The 21,854-nt window shown below is 46.3% G+C and overlaps 1 protein-coding gene across 1 annotated transcript in view; it reads left to right on the top strand.

Moving 5' to 3' along the window:
- The first annotated feature begins 8,183 nt into the window (after positions 1 to 8,183).
- UTP6 (UTP6 small subunit processome component) overlaps positions 8,184 to 21,854 on the top strand; it is a 369,699-nt gene continuing 356,028 nt past the window's right edge. The window contains exon 1 of the mRNA XM_069199997.1: positions 8,184 to 8,674. Coding sequence (XP_069056098.1) covers positions 8,583 to 8,674 — 92 coding nt within the window. The 5' untranslated portion in view covers positions 8,184 to 8,582. The remainder of the gene's footprint in view (positions 8,675 to 21,854) is intronic.

The following is a 21,854-nucleotide window of genomic DNA, read 5'->3' on the forward strand; positions in this document are numbered from 1 at the left end:
AGAAATGGATGGCAGCCAGCGATTTCTGATTTGATGCCAGGGGTAGAAAGGGACTCTAATTTGGGCATCAAAGAAGGAAGTCAAAGGTTGCTGTGACTGGTGATGTTACAGTCCCTGATGTGGGTGCGTTGTCGAGAGAAAGTGAAGGAGTTGAAAACAGTGGAATCAGAAGTAGTAGAAAAAATGTTTATTTAAGTATTTGAATGATTATATTCTTTCGTAATGTTTTGTTATGTATGCTTAACCCCTTCCCCGCCACGGACGTAATGGTTACGTCCATGGCAGCGCCTGTGTGGCGCCATGGACGTAACCATTACGTCCTGAATGCTGCCCTCGGGAGAAGCGCTAGCGCTCCTCCCGAGGGCCGCCCCCCCACCCCCCTAGGTCAGGGCTGACAGGGGAATCCCTTCCCCTTCAACCCCCGACCACCCCCCCCCCTGTGACGTCAGCGCGCGAGCGCGCGCTGACAATCACACAACCTCCCCCATCGCGCTGGAAGCAGAGCTTCCAGCGCGATCGAAAGAGAAATGCTCAGCATTTCTCTTTCGATCACGTGGGGGAGGCCCGGAGGGGCTTCAAAGGGAAGGAAATGTATTTCCTTCCCTTTGAAGTCTCTCCGAGGGTTTCAAAAGCCGGATTGCTTGCAATCCGGCTTTTGAAACCCCACTAGACATTAGGGATTTTTATTTTTTCTATGAAATTGACAGAAGGGAGCGACCCCTTGGGCAAGGGTCGCTCCCAGGGGGTAATTATTTTTTAAGGCCTTTTCTGCCCCCCCTGGGGGCAGAAACCTCTAGACACCAGGGATACTTTTTTCTGGTTTGTTTTTTTATTTGTTTTCTTTTGTTTTTTAGGTGTGGGATGCGACCCCTTAGGCAAGGGTCGCTCCCATAGGGGGAAATTATATTTAGGCCATTTCTGCCCCCTTTGGGGGCAGATTGGCTTATTTTTATGAGGCCAATCTGCCCCCAAGGGGGGCAGAAACCACTAGACACCAGGGAGTTTTTTTTGTTTGTTTGTTTTTCACGTAAGAGGAGCGACCCCTTAGGCAAGGGTCGTTCCCTTGGGGGGCAAATTTATTTTAGGCCATTTCTGCCCCCCATGGGGGCAGATCAGCCTATTTTTATTAGGCCGATCTGCCCCCACGGGGGGCAGAAACCACTAGGCACCAGGGATTTTTGTTGTTGTTGTGTTTTACAGATGGGGAGCGTCCCCTTAGGCAAGGGTCGCTCCCCTGGAGGGGCAAATTGTATTTAGGCCATTTCTGCCCGCTTTGGGGGCAGATCGGCCGATTTTAGGTCAATCTGCCCCCAAGGGGGGCAGAAACCACTAGGCACCAGGGATCTTTTTTTTGCGCCGTCACGCAAGGGGAGCGACCTTGTAGGCAAGGGTCGCTCCCGGGGGGGGGTGAGGGGGGCAAATTTATTTTAGGCCATTTCTGCCCCCCCTGGGGGCAGATCGGCTTATTAGTATTAGGCCGATCTGCCCACAGGGGGGACAGAAACCTCTAGGCGCCTGGGCAAATAGTTTTTTTGTGTTTTTTTTTTTGTTTGTTTTTTTAGAGATGGGGAGCGACGCATTAGGCAAGGGCCGCTCCCCTGGGGGGCAAATTGTATTTAGACCATTTCTGCCCCCTTTGGGGGCAGATTGGCCGATTGTAGGTCAATCTACCCCCAATGGGGGCAGAAACCACTAGGCACCAGGGATCTTTTTTTTGCGCCGTCACGCAAGGGGAGCGATCTTGCAGGCAAGGGTCGCTCCCCGGGGGGGGTGAGGGGGGCAAATTTATTTTAGGCCATTTCTGCCCCCCCTGGGGGCAGATCGGCCTATTGGTATTAGGCCGATCTGCCCACAGGGGGGGCAGAAACCTCTAGGCGCCTGGGCAAATAGTTTTTTTGTGTTTTTTTTTTTGTTTGTTTGTTTTTTTAGAGATGGGGAGCGACGCATTAGGCAAGGGCCGCTCCCCTGGGGGGCAAATTGTATTTAGACCATTTCTGCCCCCTTTGGGGGCAGATTGGCCGATTGTAGGTCAATCTGCCCCCAATGGGGGCAGAAACCACTAGGCACCAGGGATCTTTTTTTTGCGCCGTCACGCAAGGGGAGCGACCTTGCAGGCAAGGGTCGCTCCCTGGGGGGGGGGTGGGGGGGCAAATTTATTTTAGGCCATTTCTGCCCCCCTGGGGGCAGATCGGCCTATTGGTATTAGGCCGATCTGCCCCCGGGGGGGGGCAGAAACCTTTAGGCGCCAGGGCAAATTTTTTTTTGTGGGGGTTTTTTTTTTGTTTGTTTGTTTTTTTAGAGATGGGGAGCGACGCATTAGGCAAGGGTCGCTCCCCTGGGGGGCAAATGGTATTTAGACCATTTCTGCCCCCCTTGGGGGCAGATTGGCCGATTGTAGGTCAATCTGCCCCCAAGGGGGGCAGAAACCACTAGGCACCAGGGATCTTTTTTTTGCGCAGTCACGCAAGGGAAGCGACCTTGCAGGCAAGGGTCGCTCCCCGGGGGGGGTGGGGGGGCAAATTTATTTTAGGCCATTTCTGCCCCCCTGGGGGCAGATCGGCCTATTGGTATTAGGCCGATCTGCCCCCGGGGGGGGCAGAAACCTTTAGGCGCCAGGGCAATTTTTTTTTTGTGTGGGTTTTTTTTTTGTTTGTTTGTTTTTTTAGAGATGGGGAGCGACGCATTAGGCAAGGGTCGCTCCCCTGGGGGGCAAATTGTATTTAGACCATTTCTGCCCCCCTTGGGGGCAGATTGGCCGATTGTAGGTCAATCTGCCCCCAAGGGGGGCAGAAACCACTAGGCACCAGGGATCTTTTTTTTGCGCAGTCAAGCAAGGGGAGCGACCTTGCAGGCAAGGGTCGCTCCCCGGGGGGGGTGGGGGGGCAAATTTATTTTAGGCCATTTCTGCCCCCCTGGGGGCAGATCGGCCTATTGGTATTAGGCCGATCTGCCCCCGGGGGAGGCAGAAACCTTTAGGCGCCAGGGCAAATTCTTTTTTGTGTGGGTTTTTTTTTTGTTTGTTTTTTTAGAGATGGGGAGCGACGCATTAGGCAAGGGTCGCTCCCCTGGGGGGCAAATTGTATTTAGACCATTTCTGCCCCCCTTGGAGGCAGATTGGCCGATTGTAGGTCAATCTGCCCCCAAGGGGGGCAGAAACCACTAGGCACCAGGGATCTTTTTTTTGTGCCGTCACGCAAGGGGAGCGACCTTGCAGGCAAGGGTCGCTCCCCGGGGGGGTTGGGGGGGCAAATTTATTTTAGGCCATTTCTGCCCCCCCTGGGGGCAGATCGGCCTATTGGTATTAGGCCGATCTGCCCCCGGGGGGGCAGAAACCTCTAGGCACCAGGGCAAATTGTATTTTTTGTGGTTTTTTTTTGTTTGTTTGTTTGTTTTTGTAGAGATGGGGAGCGACCCATTAGGCAAGGGTCGCTCCCCTGGGGGGCAAATTGTATTTAGACCATTTCTGCCCCCCTTGGGGGCAGATTGGCCGATTGTAGGTCAATCTGCCCCAAGGGGGGCAGAAACCACTAGGCACCGGGGATTTTTTTTTTTGGCACCAATGTCACGCAAGGGGGGGCGACCCCATAGGCAAGGGTCGCTCCCGGGGGGGCAGGGGGGTTGGGGACAAATTTATTTAAGGCCATTTCTGTCCCCCCTGGGCCCGGCTGAGCTAGAGGCCAAAATCCACAGGTAGGCACTGTTTTCTATGAAAAAATGTGATGTGTCCACGTTGTGTTTTGGGCCATTTCCTGTCGCGGGCGCTAGGCCTACCCACACCAGTGAGGTATCATTTTTATCGGGAGACTTGGGGGAACGCTAGGTGGAAGGAAATTTGTGGCTCCTCTCAGATTCCAGAACTTTCTGTCACTGAAATGTGAGGAAAACATGTTTTTTTAGCCATATTTTGAGGTTTGCAAAGGATTCTGGGTAACAGAACCTGGTCAGAGCCCCATAATTCACCCCATCTTGGATTGCCCTGGGTTTCTAGTTTTCATAAATGCGCTGGTTTGCTAGGTTTCCCCAGGTGCCGGCTGAGCTAGAGGCCAAAATCCACAGGTAGGCCCTGTTTTCTATGAAAAAATGTGATGTGTCCAGGTTGTGTTTTGGGCCATTTCCTGTCGCGGGCGCTAGGCCTACCCACACAAGTGAGGTATCATTTTTATCGGGAGACTTGGGGGAACGCTGGGTGGAAGGAAATTTGTGGCTCCTCTTAGATTCCAGAACTTTCTGTCACCGAAATGTGAGGAACATGTGTTTTTTTAGCCAAATTTTGAGGTTTGCAAAGGATTCTGGGTAACAGAACCTGGTCCGAGCCCCGCAAGTCACCCCTCCTTGGATTCCCCTAGGTCTCTAGTTTTCAGTAATGCACAGGTTTGGTAGGTTTCCCTAGGTGCCGGCTGAGCTAGAGGCCAAACTCTAAAGGTAGGCACTTCGCAAAAAACACCTCTGTTTTTTTCCAAAATTTAGGATGTGTCCACGTTGCGCTTTGGGGTGTTTCCTGTCGCCGGCACTAGGCCTACCCACACAAGTGAGGTATCATTTTTATCGGGAGACTTGGGGGAACACTGGGTGGAAGGAAATTTGTAGCTCCTCTCAGATTCCAGAACTTTCTGCCACAGAAATGTGAGGAACATGTGTTTTTTTAGCCAAATTTTGAGGTTTGCAAAGGATTCTGGGTAACAGAACCTGGTCCGAGCCCCGCAAGTCACCCCTCCTTGGATTCCCCTAGGTCTCTAGTTTTCAGAAATGCACAGGTTTGGTAGGTTTCCCTAGGTGTCGGCTGAGCTAGAGGCCAAAATCTACAGGTAGGCACTTCGCAAAAAACACCTCTGTTTTTTTCCAAAATTTAGGATGTGTCCACGTTGCGCTTTGGGGTGTTTCCTGTCGCCGGCGCTAGGCCTACCCACGCAAGTGAGGTATCATTTTTATCGGGAGACTTGGGGGAACGCTGGGTGGAAGGAAATTTGTAGCTCCTCTCAGATTCCAGAACTTTCTGCCACAGAAATGTGAGGAACATGTGTTTTTTTAGCCAAATTTTGAGGTTTGCAAAGGATTCTGGGTAACAGAACCTGGTCCGAGCCCCGCAAGTCACCCCTCCTTGGATTCCCCTAGGTCTCTAGTTTTCAGAAATGCACAGGTTTGGTAGGTTTCCCTAGGTGCCGGCTGAGCTAGAGGCCAAAATCTACAGGTAGGCACTTCGCAAAAAACACCTCTGTTTTTTTCCAAAATTTAGGATGTGTCCACGTTGCGCTTTGGGGTGTTTCCTGTCGCCGGCGCTAGGCCTACCCACGCAAGTGAGGTATCATTTTTATCGGGAGACTTGGGGGAACGCTGGGTGGAAGGAAATTTGTAGCTCCTCTCAGATTCCAGAACTTTCTGCCACAGAAATGTGAGGAACATGTGTTTTTTTAGCCAAATTTTGAGGTTTGCAAAGGATTCTGGGTAACAGAACCTGGTCCGAGCCCCGCAAGTCACCCCTCCTTGGATTCCCCTAGGTCTCTAGTTTTCAGAAATGCACAGGTTTGGTAGGTTTCCCTAGGTGCCGGCTGAGCTAGAGGCCAAAATCTACAGGTAGGCACTTCGCAAAAAACACCTCTGTTTTTTCCCAAAATTTAGGATGTGTCCGCTTTGGGGTGTTTCCTGTCGCCGGCGCTAGGCCTACCCACGCAAGTGAGGTATCATTTTTATCGGGAGACTTGGGGGAACGCTGGGTGGAAGGAAATTTGTAGCTCCTCTCAGATTCCAGAACTTTCTGCCACAGAAATGTGAGGAACATGTGTTTTTTTTAGCCAAATTTTGAGGTTTGCAAAGGATTCTGGGTAACAGAACCTGGTCCGAGCCCCGCAAGTCACCCCTCCTTGGATTCCCCTAGGTCTCTAGTTTTCAGAAATGCACAGGTTTGGTAGGTTTCCCTAGGTGCCGGCTGAGCTAGAGGCCAAAATCTACAGGTAGGCACTTCGCAAAAATCACCTCTGTTGTCTTCCAAAAATTTGGATGTGTCCACGTTGCGCTTTGGGGCGTTTCCTGTTGCGGGCGCTAGGCCTACCCACACAAGTGAGGTATCATTTTTATCGGGAGACTTGGGGGAACGCTGGGTGTAAGGAAATTTGTGGCTCCTCTCAGATTCCAGATCTTTCTGCCACAGAAATGTGAGGAACATGTGTTTTTTTTAGCCAAATTTTGAGGTTTGCAAAGGATTCTGGGTAACAGAACCTGGTCCGAGCCCCGCAAGTCACCCTTCCTTGGATTCCCCTAGGTCTCTAGTTTTCAGAAATGCACAGGTTTGGTAGGTTTCCCTAGGTGCCGGCTGAGCTAGAGGCCAAAATCTACAGGTAGGCACTTCGCAAAAAACACCTCTGTTGTCTTCCAAAAATGTGGATGTGTCCACGTTGCGCTTTGGGGCGTTTCCTGTCGCGGGCGCTAGGCCTACCCACACAAGTGAGGTATCATTTTTATCGGGAGACTTGGGGGAACATAGATTAGCAAAACAAGTGTTATTGCCCCTTGTCTTTCTCTACATTTTTTCCTTCCAAATATAGGAGAGTGTGTAAAAAAGACATCTATTTGAGAAAAGCCCTGTAATTCACATGCTAGTATGGTCACCCCGGAATTCAGAGATGTGCAAATAACCACTGCTCCTCAACACCTTATCTTGTGCCCTTTTTGGAAATACAAAGGTTTTCTTGATAGCAATTTTTTACTCTTTATATTTCAGCAAATGAATTGCTGTATACCCGTTATAGAATGAAAACGCACGTCAGGGTGCAGCTCATTTATTGGCTCTGGGTTCCTCGGGTTCTTGATGACCCTACAAGCCCTATATATCCACGCAACCAGAGGAGTCCAGCAGACGTAACAGTATATTGCTTTCGATAATCTGACATTGCAGGGAAAAGTTACAGAGTAAAACGTAGAGAAACATTTATGTTTTTTTCACCTAAATTTCAATATTTTTCTTTTTCAGTTGTTATTTTCTGTAGGAAACCCTTGTAGGATCTACACAAATGACCCCTTGCTGAATTCAGAATTTTATCTAGGTTTCAGAAATGTTTAGGTTTCTGGGATCCAGCATTGGTTTCATGCCCATTTCTGTCACTGACTGGAAGGAGGCTGAAAGCACAAAAAATTGCAAAAATGGGGTATGTCCCAGAAAAATGCCAAAATTGTGTTGAAAAATTGGGTTTTCTGATTCAAGTCTGCCTGTTCCTGAAAGCTGGGAAGCTGCTGAGTTTAGCACCGCAAACCCTTTGTTGATGCCATTTTCAGGGGAAAAACCACAAGCCTTCTTCTGCAGCCACTTTTTCCAATTTTTTTGAAAAAAACAAAATTTTCCATGTATTTTGGCCAATTTCTTGGCCTCTTTCAGGGGAACCCACAAAGTCTGGGTACCTCCAGAATCGCTAGGATGTTGGAAAAAAAGGACGCAAATTTGGCTTGGTTAGCTTATGTGGACAAAAAGTTATGCGGGCCTAAGCGCGAACTGCCCCAAATAGGCAAAAAAAGGCCTGGCACAGGAGGGGGAAAAGGCCTGGCAGCAAGTGGTTAAGGGAACGGTTAATGGCGTTGTTGGTGTGTGTCTCGTCTTGTGTAATACTGTTTCCTTATTCTTGCGTATGGGGCTGCTTCCCTACTCACATGTTGTTCTTGTGGAACTTGTTTTGCTGTTGAAGGAAGGGAGGTGTGTTATGGGCTTAATATCCTTTGTTTATGTCTTTCTGCCTTAGCATGTAATATGTTGCTGTTGTCACGTGACGCAAAGTGCTGGCTTCTGGTTGTGCCAATAAATCTTCCTTTGACCACTGCTAGAGTAGCTACTTTCATACCTCCGGCACGACACTAATGTTATTCTGTTACAGTTTACTGCCCATTTGATTTTACCTTTAAAGTGACCTGTACAACTCTACTCGAAATAAAGTAAAAGAATAAAAATATGCTTTCCTGCGCAAGTTCGAAACAGAAAACGCAGCATTGCGTGCTCTTAAACCTTCTGAGCCTCCGAGAAAGGAGGACATTAATTGGTGTAGGCAGATGATTATTAAAATTGAATGAGAGAGAAAGCATTTTTATAGGGTCCTGAAAGATTCTATTAAAGGACTACGATACAATAGGACGGCTGCTAATATTTACTTCCGGGTCAGTTTAGACAGGAATTGGCTAAAGAAATACATCAACAACGCGTGCGCAGTGCGTTGGAAGAAAGCGCATGCGTGAGGTCGAACTACAGAACACCGGCTCTTTCATTCATGGACAGTGTTTCTGGGCACAGTAATGAGACCAAGTTCTTTCGCCTTTTTAGAGACAAAGGAAGGACGAGATGCCTAAACGAATCTAGCAATCGGGAAGAAGTATAGTCTGCCCAATTCATACCGCTCTATAAGCCGACTGGTAAACGTTGCATTTTAAGATGGCGACCTGTCTGAAGCCCCTACCAGCGCGTATTACCATCAAACCTCTTTCTAGCTCTATTTTTTAGTTTCACATGTACGACCGGTCAATTCTAAACTCTAGAAAAAATCCGATGACCAATATTTGCTTACAAATACTCACAGGAAAGAACTTTGTTGTAAGATCGATTCCCCGACATGGCGGAAGTAGTGCAGCAGCAGATCGAGGACCGACTTCCCGAGTTAGAGCAGCTGGAGAGGGTCGGACTTTTTACCAACAAGGAGATCAGGTGAGGGGGAATCTCCACGAGGGAAGGGATGGTATTAACTATAATGGCTTATTACTCCAATTCCTTAGTAATAATTATCCGTAATTAAACTTGCAGTCTGTTTGACAGAGAGACTGTTGAATAGGTTTTCTCAATAATTGTGTCTGGAGTTTTCCGCTATAGTTATGTTGTAAATAAAGTAGGAATATAAGAAGTATTAAGTAGCAGAATCACTTGATTTCATAAAGCTGAGGTGGCTTTGTGGGGACATGAAAACAGGATGTCAGCCAAACTAGCGCAAGTTATTTCTTTTAGAACAAGTTGAATTACACACACATTAATATCTGGATCTATTTCCATATTATTTGTGATTTTATTGTGGAAGACTGATGTGTTAGTGCAGTGATACTCAAAGTACTGCCCAGTGGCCGTATGCGGCCCTCCCGACCTTTATATACGGCCCCCTAGTAAACAGAAGCACTGGGCTGTTGTTAACTCGACTCAGCACTGACTTTAAAACTATTTTAAATAAAGGGGAAAACATTTATTTAGAGGTTAATTGTGGTTTAAGAAAATAAGTATCAAAGGTGTCCTGCACCATTTAACTTTAGCAACACCTTCATTTATAAAGATATCTTGCAGCATATGTATAAAAATATGATAATGTCTTTAAAATTCAACAAACGTGATTCATTTGCATGTAGAACCTTTTCACCCTAGCACATCGGATTATATCAGTGCAATGAGGAGTATTTTTTTGAAAGTTATAGTTTTCCAATATGATTTTAGAAACATTAATGCTCCCCCACCCTAACAACAATGCCAAAGGTGAACTGAAAGGCAAACCAGTTGTTATGTGCACCTTTTGGGTGACCTGGCTTGCTATTAAAGAAGAACAACATTATAGCTTAGTAAATCAAACACAGGAGACATTTTTGTACAGCATGCATCCTGAAGTCGTGTATGTTGAGGTCCTTCTGTATGTGATAATGAAGAAAAAGGAGGTAAAGTGAAATAAAACTATTGCCTAGGATCACACAATTTGATCAAGTAGGGAAGCCAGGATAGATTCCAGTTTTTTTTTTGGCTCCACATTGTTCTATTCAATTCAGCCACTAGATGTACCTCCTTCACTTCCCCTACACCCACCTATTTTCCCAGCCTTCCCCCCAATCACCCACCCACACACACGCACCCCACCTGGTGTCACCAGTGCGGCCCTCGGTACGTCACCAACCAAACTTTTTAGCCCCTGGGAAAATGTTTGTGAGTACCCATGTGCCAGTGACTACTTACACTTAGTGCTTGAGCTGAGATACATTAAGAGGCCAGTATTAGAGAATGCGTCAGACATGCCAAAAGACACGGCATCACCTGCGTCACCGTTTGACATACGAATATTGCCCCCCACCCCCTCTTCACCGTCACCCGGTGAGGAACCAATATAACACAGTGGCAGAGAAAACAACCTGAAAACCACCACTGTATACAGTGGTTTTCACAGCAGGCTGAGCAGCATAAACGTAGCTCGAACAGACTGAATAAGGAAGTAATACATGATCTTTTATAATATCAAACCTCAAACAGAATCAAGCATTTCATTGGTCCTTGACATTGACGTATGATCAATTCCTCACTATTGCTAAAGGTGTTACAGTCAATTCTTCATAACGCACCATATATAGTAAATTGAAGCACAGACAAGGAAGTTACCTAATATGTCCTACGTGTCTAATATCGCGCGATTCATCTTATGACAGAACTGAGAACAGCACGTATACAAATGTTATCTTCAAGAAGGAAGACTGCTTCAGCTAGCATGCAATGACAATTATATTTCATGGTGGCTGTTCTAATGGCAAGCCTTGCAATATAGTGCGTTTCAGGCAATATCAGAAACATATCAGTAAGTATAGTTTGTGTTAGTTGTACATTGTCCCACAGAGATAGGGCCAATTGTCATTGTGTATCACAGGGCCCATTAGGCCCAAGTTGGTGAAGAACCGAAATGCGATTCCACATTCCGCCCTCTGATACTCAATGACAACCTCAAAGGTCCTCATGTATTGGCGTCATTTCAACCTTGTTCTTTTCTCTTTGCATTTCCTCGTACCCTTGCTTAGGGCTATCTTCGTGGCATCTACGACAGGTTGTTTTCAACAGTAGAGCTATGAGGGACAGACAAACCCATATCGGCACACACAATGTGATCAATGCCACTATCCCTATCGCCAGAACTTCTATCAACCAGGTACTCCAACCCCTGAACCATGCTGCTATGCCATCCAGCATTCCTCCTACCTCTGTCCCATCTTCAACCTTCTTCTACCTTCCTTATTTCCCCTATCTCCTTCCTTATGTTCCCGCTATTGTCCGGTGTATATATATGCAGTATTCCTGATGGATCACGGCACATACACCACCGTCTTTTGCTAGTATGGTGTCTAACGCAAGCCTGTTCTGTATTACAACAGCTCGCGTGTCTGTGAGCTCCTCAGTAATGTTACTCAAGGCTGCTACTGTTGAACTGGCCAATTGCTCCACTAATTCGGCCAGTATGTGAATTTGATATTGTGAATGTGCTATTCCTAATGGCATCACAATGACATCCTGCACTATGAACTTATCCAACCATGTGGGCGTCCCCTCTCTGCGTACCCTCCCAGGTGTTCTTTTTTTTCCTCTTGTGGCAACTCTGTTACATGCACTATTCGAGGTAACACGAATGCTAGGTAGCAGGTGCCTTGCCAACCTGCTGGTAATCTAAAATATGCGGACAACCCACATATTATTGATAATCCTTTTGGGGCCGTGAGACCTATGGACAAACCTGTCAAGCCATTCCGTATATTGTCCAAGCCTGAAATTTTATTGCAGCTACTACTTCCTACCTTTATGCTGCTATTGTCGGTAGTAGTAGTGCTGTCTTTATGCTATCGGAAACTCCACGGTGCTTTCTTCTTCTTGTGTATCGCAAGGGATGCTGACGACATTTCAATGCTAGTCTTATCCCTTCCTGTGTTGAAGGCATCCAACAATTCCTTTTCCCCTGCCTTTGGTGTTAATTCCCCACATATATTCATCCCTTTACCTTCTGTCCCTTCTTCTGAGGGGAATCTGAGTATAGTTACTCTTCCCCTGGGTGGTGGTTGGTAGGTGAGTGCAAATATAACAGTCGGACACATTAACTAATTCTTTACACATAGCTGTCATCTGCACAAATATTTTCCTTGTAATTCTCCACATCTTCATCCCATTTTGTTATTTCACCCACTGTGTCTTGTTTCCCACGCTTGCATTCTTTGCGTTTTCTACTTCCAGTATCCCCTCATCTTTACCAATCTCGTTCTCATAATGTTCTTGGTCTAGAAATGGTATCTGTATGTCTCCTCTATATATTATCAACATCGCTGTGTTAATTATAGCTGGTATCGGGGTACAAATTGCCGTAATTACCATAGGCCACTTCCTCTCCTCTTTTCTTCTTCTTGGCATCATAGAATCTATGTTATAACAATTGCCTCAACGTCCTTTTTCTGAAATTTGAATCTTTTAGCCTTTATATGCTCCCCTGGTATATTTTACAGGGTGGTATCAGTGGTTACTAGTACTTGAAACCACTCCTGCTGGTATTTTATATCAATATACTTCTTCTGAGGCGTGCTGCACGAGTAGTCTATGAAGAGATCCTGCAGAACCCGCTTGCACCTCCTGTAGGAGTGCAGCAGGAGCAGTTCTGAAATGATGTACTGTTCACTGGAGGACCCGCTTACACCCTCTTACTTCTGTAGAAGTGTAGCATGAGCAGTCCTGTCAGTGTTGTCTGGTGGTACTTGTTGATCGAAGGATGTATCCCTGCTGTGAGGGTGAAACTTTCAGGGGCACTGTAGGTGGCGGCTGGGCATCCTTTGGTCCGACAGCTTTCTTGGTGTGTGAGATATGAATCCAGGATGTGAAACCCTCACACTTAACTGCTGTAGCTGTGGTCCGTCTTAACCTAACAAAACCCATTCCTCCTATTATGATCACTACACCTGTACTTGATATTATGCATTATTATCAATGACAACTCTTATTTGACAGGAAATGGAATGTTCATGCTGTTCTATGTCTTTCACAGCTATAGTTGGTAAAGGTGATGTACGGTACTACTCTGTATTTTTTTTACTAAGCACTGTTGGAGCAGGTGTGCGCAAACATCAAATGACATAATATAATTAGCTTTGCATCATACTTCACTTTCAAGTTAACATTCTTCTTTGTCCCTCAAAGCATCTTTGCTCATCTCTGTGGCGCTTACTTCTACTGATAATTTGGGAAAGAAGTTCAAAGTTTTAATGTTCAAAGTCTCATTGTCATTTAATGCTCCTATTTGAAGTAAGCGTGATCCGTGGGAAATCAGCAGACACCATGAGAAGTAGCACAACAACAACAAAAAAAAATCTAGTGCCCATGGCTATTTCTTGGTGGACCTTGAAGGGGTGTCGGACATTGTTGCCTTATTGAATTTCAAAAGAGAATTTAAAAATGATCAATTTCCTATACCTTATATTTTGCCCCAGAGGTCACCAGTACTTGAGGCAAAAGGTATTGTAGAATGGAGGCCAGGTACTCTAGAACTGAAGGTTTACTGAGGTCTTTCAGCTAGAACTGCAGGAGATGCAGGTTGTGAAGTTGACAGTTGATGAGGTTGACGGTGCCCATAGTCCTTGCAGTTATACTCTTTGGAGGAGGCGAAGAGATCCTTAAATGTTGCAGTTGTAGAGGGCCCCTCTTCCCGGAGCCAACAGCCTGCAGTCACAGTACCATGGAATGGCAATCAGCTGTGCCACTGACGGTGGTACCCCTTCAGTGTGGCATCAAAGGATAACTTGATTACTTTGTATTAGAACCAAACAGGGCCCGCTTACACCCTGGGTCTCTTGGAGGCGTGCAGCACTAGCAGCCCTTTTTGAGCAGAGACTCTACCGTGGTGGTGGGTCCACCAGTTGTTCCACTCGTTTCTGCTGCTGCGGATGTCCATGTTCCGCTACCTTCTTGGTGTAAGAGCTGTGGATCCAGGAGGTCAGTCCCTCATACTTTACAGGTGACCCAAGCCCAATCTCCCTGTTGGAGATCATGTCCAGGTAGTGTTGTCTAGCCAGGAAGGGCCTGCAGCACCTAATGCTGAAGGCAATGCAAATTGCTGTCAAAATGTCTTATCAGATAATAACTTCTCAGCACCAGGCATGTTCATAGGCCAGTCAAACAGTATTTCAGTCAGTGCTCAGTTTGACAACTTTGTCAAGGTTGCCTCTCTTGACCAATGAAGCAAGTGGTAGTACATCAATCCAGAACCGCTCAGCAGATGCACAAAATCTTATAAAGGGACATATCTGACTGATTTATGGGGTAACTAAATTAAATAAATTATTTCACCCCCTCCTCTTTGTGCACACCTAATCCTACAGTCTATTGTACCACCTGTTAGCGGTTACTCATATCAAAAACTGGATCATGATAACACATGTAACATACATCACCACCATTAGTAGCACCATTCCATTCAACTAATGTAGGCAGGACAGTAATATTCACATATCAAAGGCACAATCGTTATCACTGCAAACCATACATGTGCTACATCGGAAATCTGTAACTCAACTGGTGAGGCTAAAGTGGAGCTAGGGGTAATATGCATCTAAAAATGTTTTTGTTTCCTTTATTATTATATATATATATTTTTTAATCTTGTATGAATTTATTGATCAGGAAAGGAAAACTCAATCGAGGTACGTGGGGGGGGGGAGGCTCTCTACTCTGTGTGGAACCACATGCTTCTGAAAGAAGAAGGGTACATCGAAACATGACATAAACCTGTACACAGAAATAACATTTCTCTCCCTCTCATCACTGCCTCACACTCGCAACATAAACTTCTCTAATTCTACTTTCAAAAAATAATATGCAGTAATAAATTTGGAAAACACATGTTAATAGTAATAGCCAACCATCATTGTATAGTCAAGTGTATAATCAATGCATCAAGTCCTTCTCTTATATTGTAATTGTAACACAGGACATACATTCGGAAGTGACATTGTAGATCTACTGATAACATTATATTAATATTTTGTTACTGTCCCTGTAGCTAAAGTCCCATCACTGAGGCATTTAATGAGTATGAACAAATAGATGATATTGGATAGCCCTTCTAATCACATATACTAGTACACTCTTAAATGGAAATCAGCACTCAAAAAATAAATAATAATGACACTCCGTAACCGTGGAATATTCACACAAACTATTTCACCAAACAAATGGTAATTCAAAGGTCAGGAGAAAACACATGTTATGTTGTGAGTGAAATGCAGATGTTCCTTTAAGATAAAATATGGGCATGGGACACACACCAGTCTTTACAGGGTGCCCACAATCTGTAGTTGTCTTTTGTTTGTCTCTTCTGGTACCCTTTCTCATATGTATTTGATCACTTTTTCTTTTGTACCTCCACCCCGTCTCCTGGTGCCCCCCTTTTCCCCTCTCTGGTTCTTCTGTTGGCATTCTACCACCTTTTTGCAATCCTCCCATAGATCTTGTGGTATTATTATGCTGAATAACGTGTTCAAATCCTTCCAAAGCATCTCTCCCATCGCCACTATCCTGTTCAGCTCTGTGTATCATTTGTGTGGGTCTTCGCGCAGTTTTGGATAATCTTTGGTGAAGGCAAACAAGTCAGCGCGATGCCATGGTACATAAACACATGTTGGGATATGGCCCTCCTCTCCTATAGAGGATGAGGGCACCTCTCTGAGGGGCATTTGGGTTACTTTTTCTGTTCCTTTCTCTAGGTCCTTTAGCATCTGCGCTGTCTGTAACCCTTCTAACAATTTCTTCCAATTTTGTAATTTCAGTATGGCATATTCCAATCTTTCATACACTTTGGGGGTTATTCTAACTTTGGAGGAGTGTTAATCCGTCCCAAAAGTGACGGTAAAGTGTTGGATATACCACCAGCCGTATTACGAGTTCCATAGGATATAATGGACTCGTAATACGACTGGTGGTAAATCCGTCACTTTTCCGTCACTTTTGGGACGGATTAACACCTCCTCCAAAGTTAGAATAATCCCCTTTGTCATCACTCCAGCATTTCAATTCCTCCCCTGTAAAACTTAGCTGGGAGGTGTCCCACCTGTATTCTACGGGCAGGGGGTCCGTATTGTTTGTATGTTGTGTATATTTGTTATGCACTCCTGGTCCCTGGGCCATTAGTTCTGCGCGTGCTAAGGCCAGTAATTCTTCCCCGTATGCCCTCGTAGTGTCCCTTTTTAAGTCTGATGCCTTTTTCCTACCATCAATTAGGTCTGTGAGTAAGGCGTGACACTTTGTGCTATCAGATTTTAGAAATATATTCTTTCTTTGTGTGCTGGGGGAGTTATTCGGTGTGATATCCGGTGACCCTCCCTGCGACTGGCTTCCTGATATGCTGCCCCTTCTATTTCCTAGTAAACTTTCCTCATGAGGCGAGTTCATAAGATCATTGTTGTACTTCGTATTGTGAGTGAAAACACATATCTCCCATATGATCTTATGCAGCTCTGCTATCCCTCTGAAACTGTCTCCCGAGGTATCCCCAAATTGCTGTTTCCAATGTGTTTTCAATAATTTCGGCTTTTTCTTTACTAATTTTACGAGTAACATTTCACTCTCTTTATCTAAATTTAGTGCAATATGTGCCACTTCCTCTTTCACCTCCTGCAGCATCTGCTGGTCTGTTAACTTTTCCAGATCCACTTTTTTTTGTTCCTCTTTTACTAAGCCCTGCATCAGTCTCGGGGATGCAGCCTTCTGAGCTGAGGATAGCTCCGGAGGCTGTGCTCCTGCTGCTGATTTTGCATTTTGCACCATCCACTCGGACCCTGTTTTATTCCCCCCTAGTCTTCCCATTATGAGGTCCTCTATAAGTGGATCCTCTTCTTCCTCCTCCAGCATTCCCTGCACCTTGTCTTCCTGTGGTGGTGCACCTACCACAGGAACACATGGGAATGTCCCCACCACCTCAAGTGTTTTTATCTCTCCACTCCTCTCTCTTGTCACTCCTCTTTCTCGCAATATAACATCCATCCTTCAATTCTAATAATTCCTTGTGTACTTCATCCTTTACGTAATGTCATTCTGAGTTCTCGTAAACAATAATTCCAAGAATAGAAAGCGTCCCATTCTAATCCCCTTATCTTGCGTCCTATCGGGGTCAGCATCGGTCTTACATATTAAATTTTATTCATGTCGTAGGTCACATTTTTCGGAAACTGTAAATCGGGTCTTTTGGCTGTCCGTCTATGCCATTTGTCTAGGAACAGTAATGCGTGCAGGCCTTGTTTAATAGCTACTTGGTATGCAGGACTGTCTTTAGGAGGAGTGGGTTGATGTGCGTCTAAATCATTTTTACTAAGAGGGTTCCCCATGGCTAACTCTTCCTTAACTGACTTAATACAAGACAATTACTAAACTTCAGGGAACACATGGGTGTCGGCAGGTTGCACCCACCGCTCATACCCAATGACACATCAGGGGATAAACAGGGGTCTCTTCATCCACTCAGATAATTACTGCCAACCGCTTTTAGTATTAGTGAAGCTGAAAACTTTCTTCCATGTATGCCACAATGCACTCAATCGTGTTCACCTAAAGCGTGCACAAGTTGGAAAGGATAAAGTGCCAAAGGTGCTAGTGAAGGCGACCACTGGCGTCCTTACGTCTTAGAAAAGATGACAGAAAGTCAGGAGAGAAAGGTAAGAATACCACACCCTTGCTATCGTGCCCTAAGGCAGGGGGCGGCTGTATGGTATTGGAACCCGGACCAGATCCGTGGCCGGTGACACACAGGTAAAGCAATAGCGGTGAACAACCCATGCACTCACATATAACAAGGAATACAAAAGACAGAGGGACACAACAAAACTTTGCCCTGACAGATAGCAATGGTCACACCCCTTGTACCGGTGTATGGTGAGTGGAGGGTGGTGATAGTGCACCGTTGTGGGGTAGTCACGTAGTTCTCCTGGGTCCTGGTATCCTAGCAGCTAAAATCAGTCAGGTTTCATAAATGTCTATATACCCCTTTTAATTTATGTCAACCAGGAACCCACCCTCCGAATACCTCCTACTGTCACAGTCCTCTCTCCTGTCTTTTAAAGTGCAAATGCATGCATTCAAATAAATCATACAGCCCACCACTCATTTCTACCCATGCATTCATAAATCAAAGCCACTTTCATCCATACACACCGCAATTATTTCACCACATTTTTATTGTTTTTGTGCATCATACCCCAAAATTTTGACTCTACCATGTAATGAACACAGACTGCAATATGGTAGGGAACAGAATAGAAAACACAAAAGAGCCCGGCACCACCTGCCTGCTCCACTGGAATGGAAAACGACCACTCCACAACACCTGGGCACCACCTGCCCCTTAGAACTGGGGTGGACACCTACCACCCCCCTCTGGCCAGAGTATCCCTCTCCAGCCCCGCCGGCTGGAGATGTCACTGCTTCGCGAAGCAGTGATCACACTGCGCCTCCAGCTGCATTCCGAGACAACACCACTAGCTGCCTCACTTACGTAACCTCTTCTTGAAGTAATAACAATCTACAATAAACATGGGAAACCTAATCTATTTATGCAGTCACAACGAAGGAAAGAAGTAAATGGTGCAGCAAGACAGAAACGGTGATATTAATACAAAATGCCAGCAGGCGGCGAAGAGCTATAGGCCACCATCTGAAAATCTGCACGAGGTAGAGTAGAGGTGCCCGTAATGTGGGGAGAAATAACATCGGCATGCCAGCGCAGACAAATAAAAAACCTTAACATGAAGAAGAGCAGGCTAAGGGGAACGGTATATATAAAAATTATCCACAAGTCCATTACTAAACCTATGAAGCAGAAATATTAACGAAACACTCCACATCCCTCCTGTTTCGTAAAAATCAACAGAAACCATAGAGAGAGAGTAGTCGGAGAAGGATCACGGAAGCAACAGATACTCACTGCAGCTCCAGTGTCCCACTCAGGAGCTGGGCTGAAGAGAGCTATCTGAAGGACGAGGGGTGCATTCTCCACCAAATGTAGAAGCTGAATTTTTAGATACCTATCTCAGGATACAAACAACTGTTAGCCAGCTCTTCCTGGTTGACCAAAAGGTTTATTTAGAAACAACAAATACATGTACATGGAGACTGATCAGCATAAATGTAGCTTGAACAGTCTGAATAAGGAAGTAATACATGATCTTTTATGATATCAAACCACAAACAGAATCGAGCATTTCATTGGTCTTTGACATTGACGTATGATCAATTCTTCACTATTGCTAAAGGTGCCACAGTCAATTCTTCATAACGCACTGTAGGAAGTTGGCTCTGTATGTGCTATTTCAAAGTAAGGAATAGCATGCACAGAGTCCAAGGGTTCCCCTTAGAGGTAAAATAGTGGTAAAAAGAGATAATACTAATGCTCTATTTTGTGGTAGTGTGGTCGAGCAGTAGGCTTATCCAAGGAGTAGTGTTAAGCATTTGTTGTACATATACATCGACAATAAATGAGGTACACACACTCAGAGACAAATCCAGCCAATAGGTTTTGTTATAGAAAAATATCTTTTCTTAGTTTATTTTAAGAACCACAGGTTCAAATTTAACATGTAATATCTTGTTTGAAAGGTATTGCAGGTAAGTACATTAGGAACTTTGAATCATTTCAATTGCATGTATACTTTTCAAGTTATTCACAAATAGCTATTTCAAAAGTGGACACTTAGTGCAATTTTCACAGTTCCTGGGGGAGGTAAGTTTTTGTTAGTTTTACCAGGTAAGTAAGACACTTACAGGGTTCAGTTCTTGGTCCAAGGTAGCCCACCGTTGGGGGTTCAGAGCAACCCCAAAGTCACCACACCAGCAGCTCAGGGCCGGTCAGGTGCAGAGTTCAAAGTGGTGCCCAAAACGCATAGGCTAGAATGGAGAGAAGGGGGTGCCCCGGTTCCGGTCTGCTTGCAGGTAAGTACCCGCGTCTTCGGAGGGCAGACCAGGGGGGTTTTGTAGGGCACCGGGGGGGACACAAGCCCACACAGAAATTTCACCCTCAGCGGCGCGGGGGCGGCCGGGTGCAGTGTTAGAACAAGCGTCGGGTTCGCAATGTTAGTCAATGAGAGATCAAGGGATCTCTTCAGCGCTGCAGGCAGGCAAGGGGGGGCTTCCTCGGGGAAACCTCCACTTGGACAAGGGAGAGGGACTCCTGGGGGTCACTTCTGCAGTGAAAGTCCGGTCCTTCAGGTCCTAGGGGCTGCGGGTGCAGGGTCTTTTCCAGGCGTCGGGACTTAGGTTTCAGAGAGTCGCGGTCAGGGGAAGCCTCGGGATTCCCTCTGCAGGCGGCGCTGTGGGGGCTCAGGGGGGACAGGTTTTGGTACTCACAGTCGGAGAGTAGTCCGGGGGTCCTCCCTGAGGTGTTGGTTCTACACCAGCCGAGTCGGGGTCGCCGGGTGCAGTGTTGCAAGTCTCACGCTTCTTGCGGGGAGTTGCAGGGGTCTTTAAAGCTGCTCCTTGAAACAAAGTTGCAGTCTTTTTGGAGCAGGTCCGCTGTCCTCGGGAGTTTCTGGTCGTCGTCGAAGCAGGGCAGTCCTCAGAGGATTCAGAGGTCGCTGGTCCCTTTGGAAGGCGTCGCTGGAGCAGAGTTCTTTGGAAGGCAGGAGACAGGCCGGTGAGTTTCTGGAGCCAAGGCAGTTGTTGTCTTCTGGTCTTCCTCTGCAGGGGTTTTCAGCTGGGCAGTCCTTCTTGTTGTCACAGGAATCTAATTTTCTAGGGTTCAGGGTAGCCCTTAAATACTAAATTTAAGGGCGTGTTTAGGTCTGGGGGGTTAGTAGCCAATGGCTACTAGCCCTGAGGGTGGGTACACCCTCTTTGTGTCTCCTCCCAAGGGGAGGGGGTCACAATCCTAACCCTATTGGGGGAATCCTCCATCTGCAAGATGGAGGATTTCTAAAAGTTAGAGTCACCTCAGCTCAGGACACCTTAGGGGCTGTCCTGACTGGCCAGTGACTCCTCCTTGTTATTCTCATTATTTTCTCCGGCCTTGCCGCCAAAAGTGGGGGCCGGGCCGGAGGGGGCGGGCAACTCCACTAGCTGGAGTGTCCTGCGGTGCTGTGACAAAGGGGTGAGCCTTTGAGGCTCACCGCCAGGTGTTACAGCTCCTGCCTGGGGGAGGTGTTAGCATCTCCACCCAGTGCAGGCTTTGTTACTGGCCTCAGAGTGACAAAGGCACTCTCCCCATGGGGCCAGCAACATGTCTCTAGTGTGGCAGGCTGCTGGAACTAGTCAGCCTACACAGATAGTCGGTTAAGTTTCAGGGGGCACCTCTAAGGTGCCCTCTGGGGTGTATTTTGCAATAAAATGTACACTGGCATCAGTGTGCATTTATTGTGCTGAGAAGTTTGATACCAAACTTCCCAGTTTTCAGTGTAGCCATTATGGTGCTGTGGAGTTCGTGTTTGACAGACTCCCAGACCATATACTCTTATGGCTACCCTGCACTTACAATGTCTAAGGTTTTGTTTAGACACTGTAGGGGTACCATGCTCATGCACTGGTACCCTCACCTATGGTATAGTGCACCCTGCCTTAGGGCTGTAAGGCCTGCTAGAGGGGTGTCTTACCTATACTGCATAGGCAGTGAGAGGCTGGCATGGCACCCTGAGGGGAGTGCCATGTCGACTTACTCGTTTTGTCCTCACTAGCACACACAAGCTGGCAAGCAGTGTGTCTGTGCTGAGTGAGAGGTCTCCAGGGTGGCATAAGACATGCTGCAGCCCTTAGAGACCTTCCTTGGCATCAGGGCCCTTGGTACTAGAAGTACCAGTTACAAGGGACTTATCTGGATGCCAGGGTCTGCCAATTGTGGATACAAAAGTACAGGTTAGGGAAAGAACACTGGTGCTGGGGCCTGGTTAGCAGGCCTCAGCACACTTTCAATTGTAAACATAGCATCAGCAAAGGCAAAACGTCAGGGGGCAACCATGCCAAGGAGGCATTTCCTTACACGCACCATATATAGTAAATTGAAGCACAGACAAGGAAGTTACCTAATATGTCCTACGTGTCTAATATCGCATGATACATCTTATGACAGAACTGAGAACAGCACATACACAAATGGAAT

The sequence above is a fragment of the Pleurodeles waltl genome, chromosome 7 (assembly GCF_031143425.1).
Source record: "Pleurodeles waltl isolate 20211129_DDA chromosome 7, aPleWal1.hap1.20221129, whole genome shotgun sequence".
Lineage (NCBI taxonomy): Eukaryota > Metazoa > Chordata > Amphibia > Caudata > Salamandridae > Pleurodeles > Pleurodeles waltl.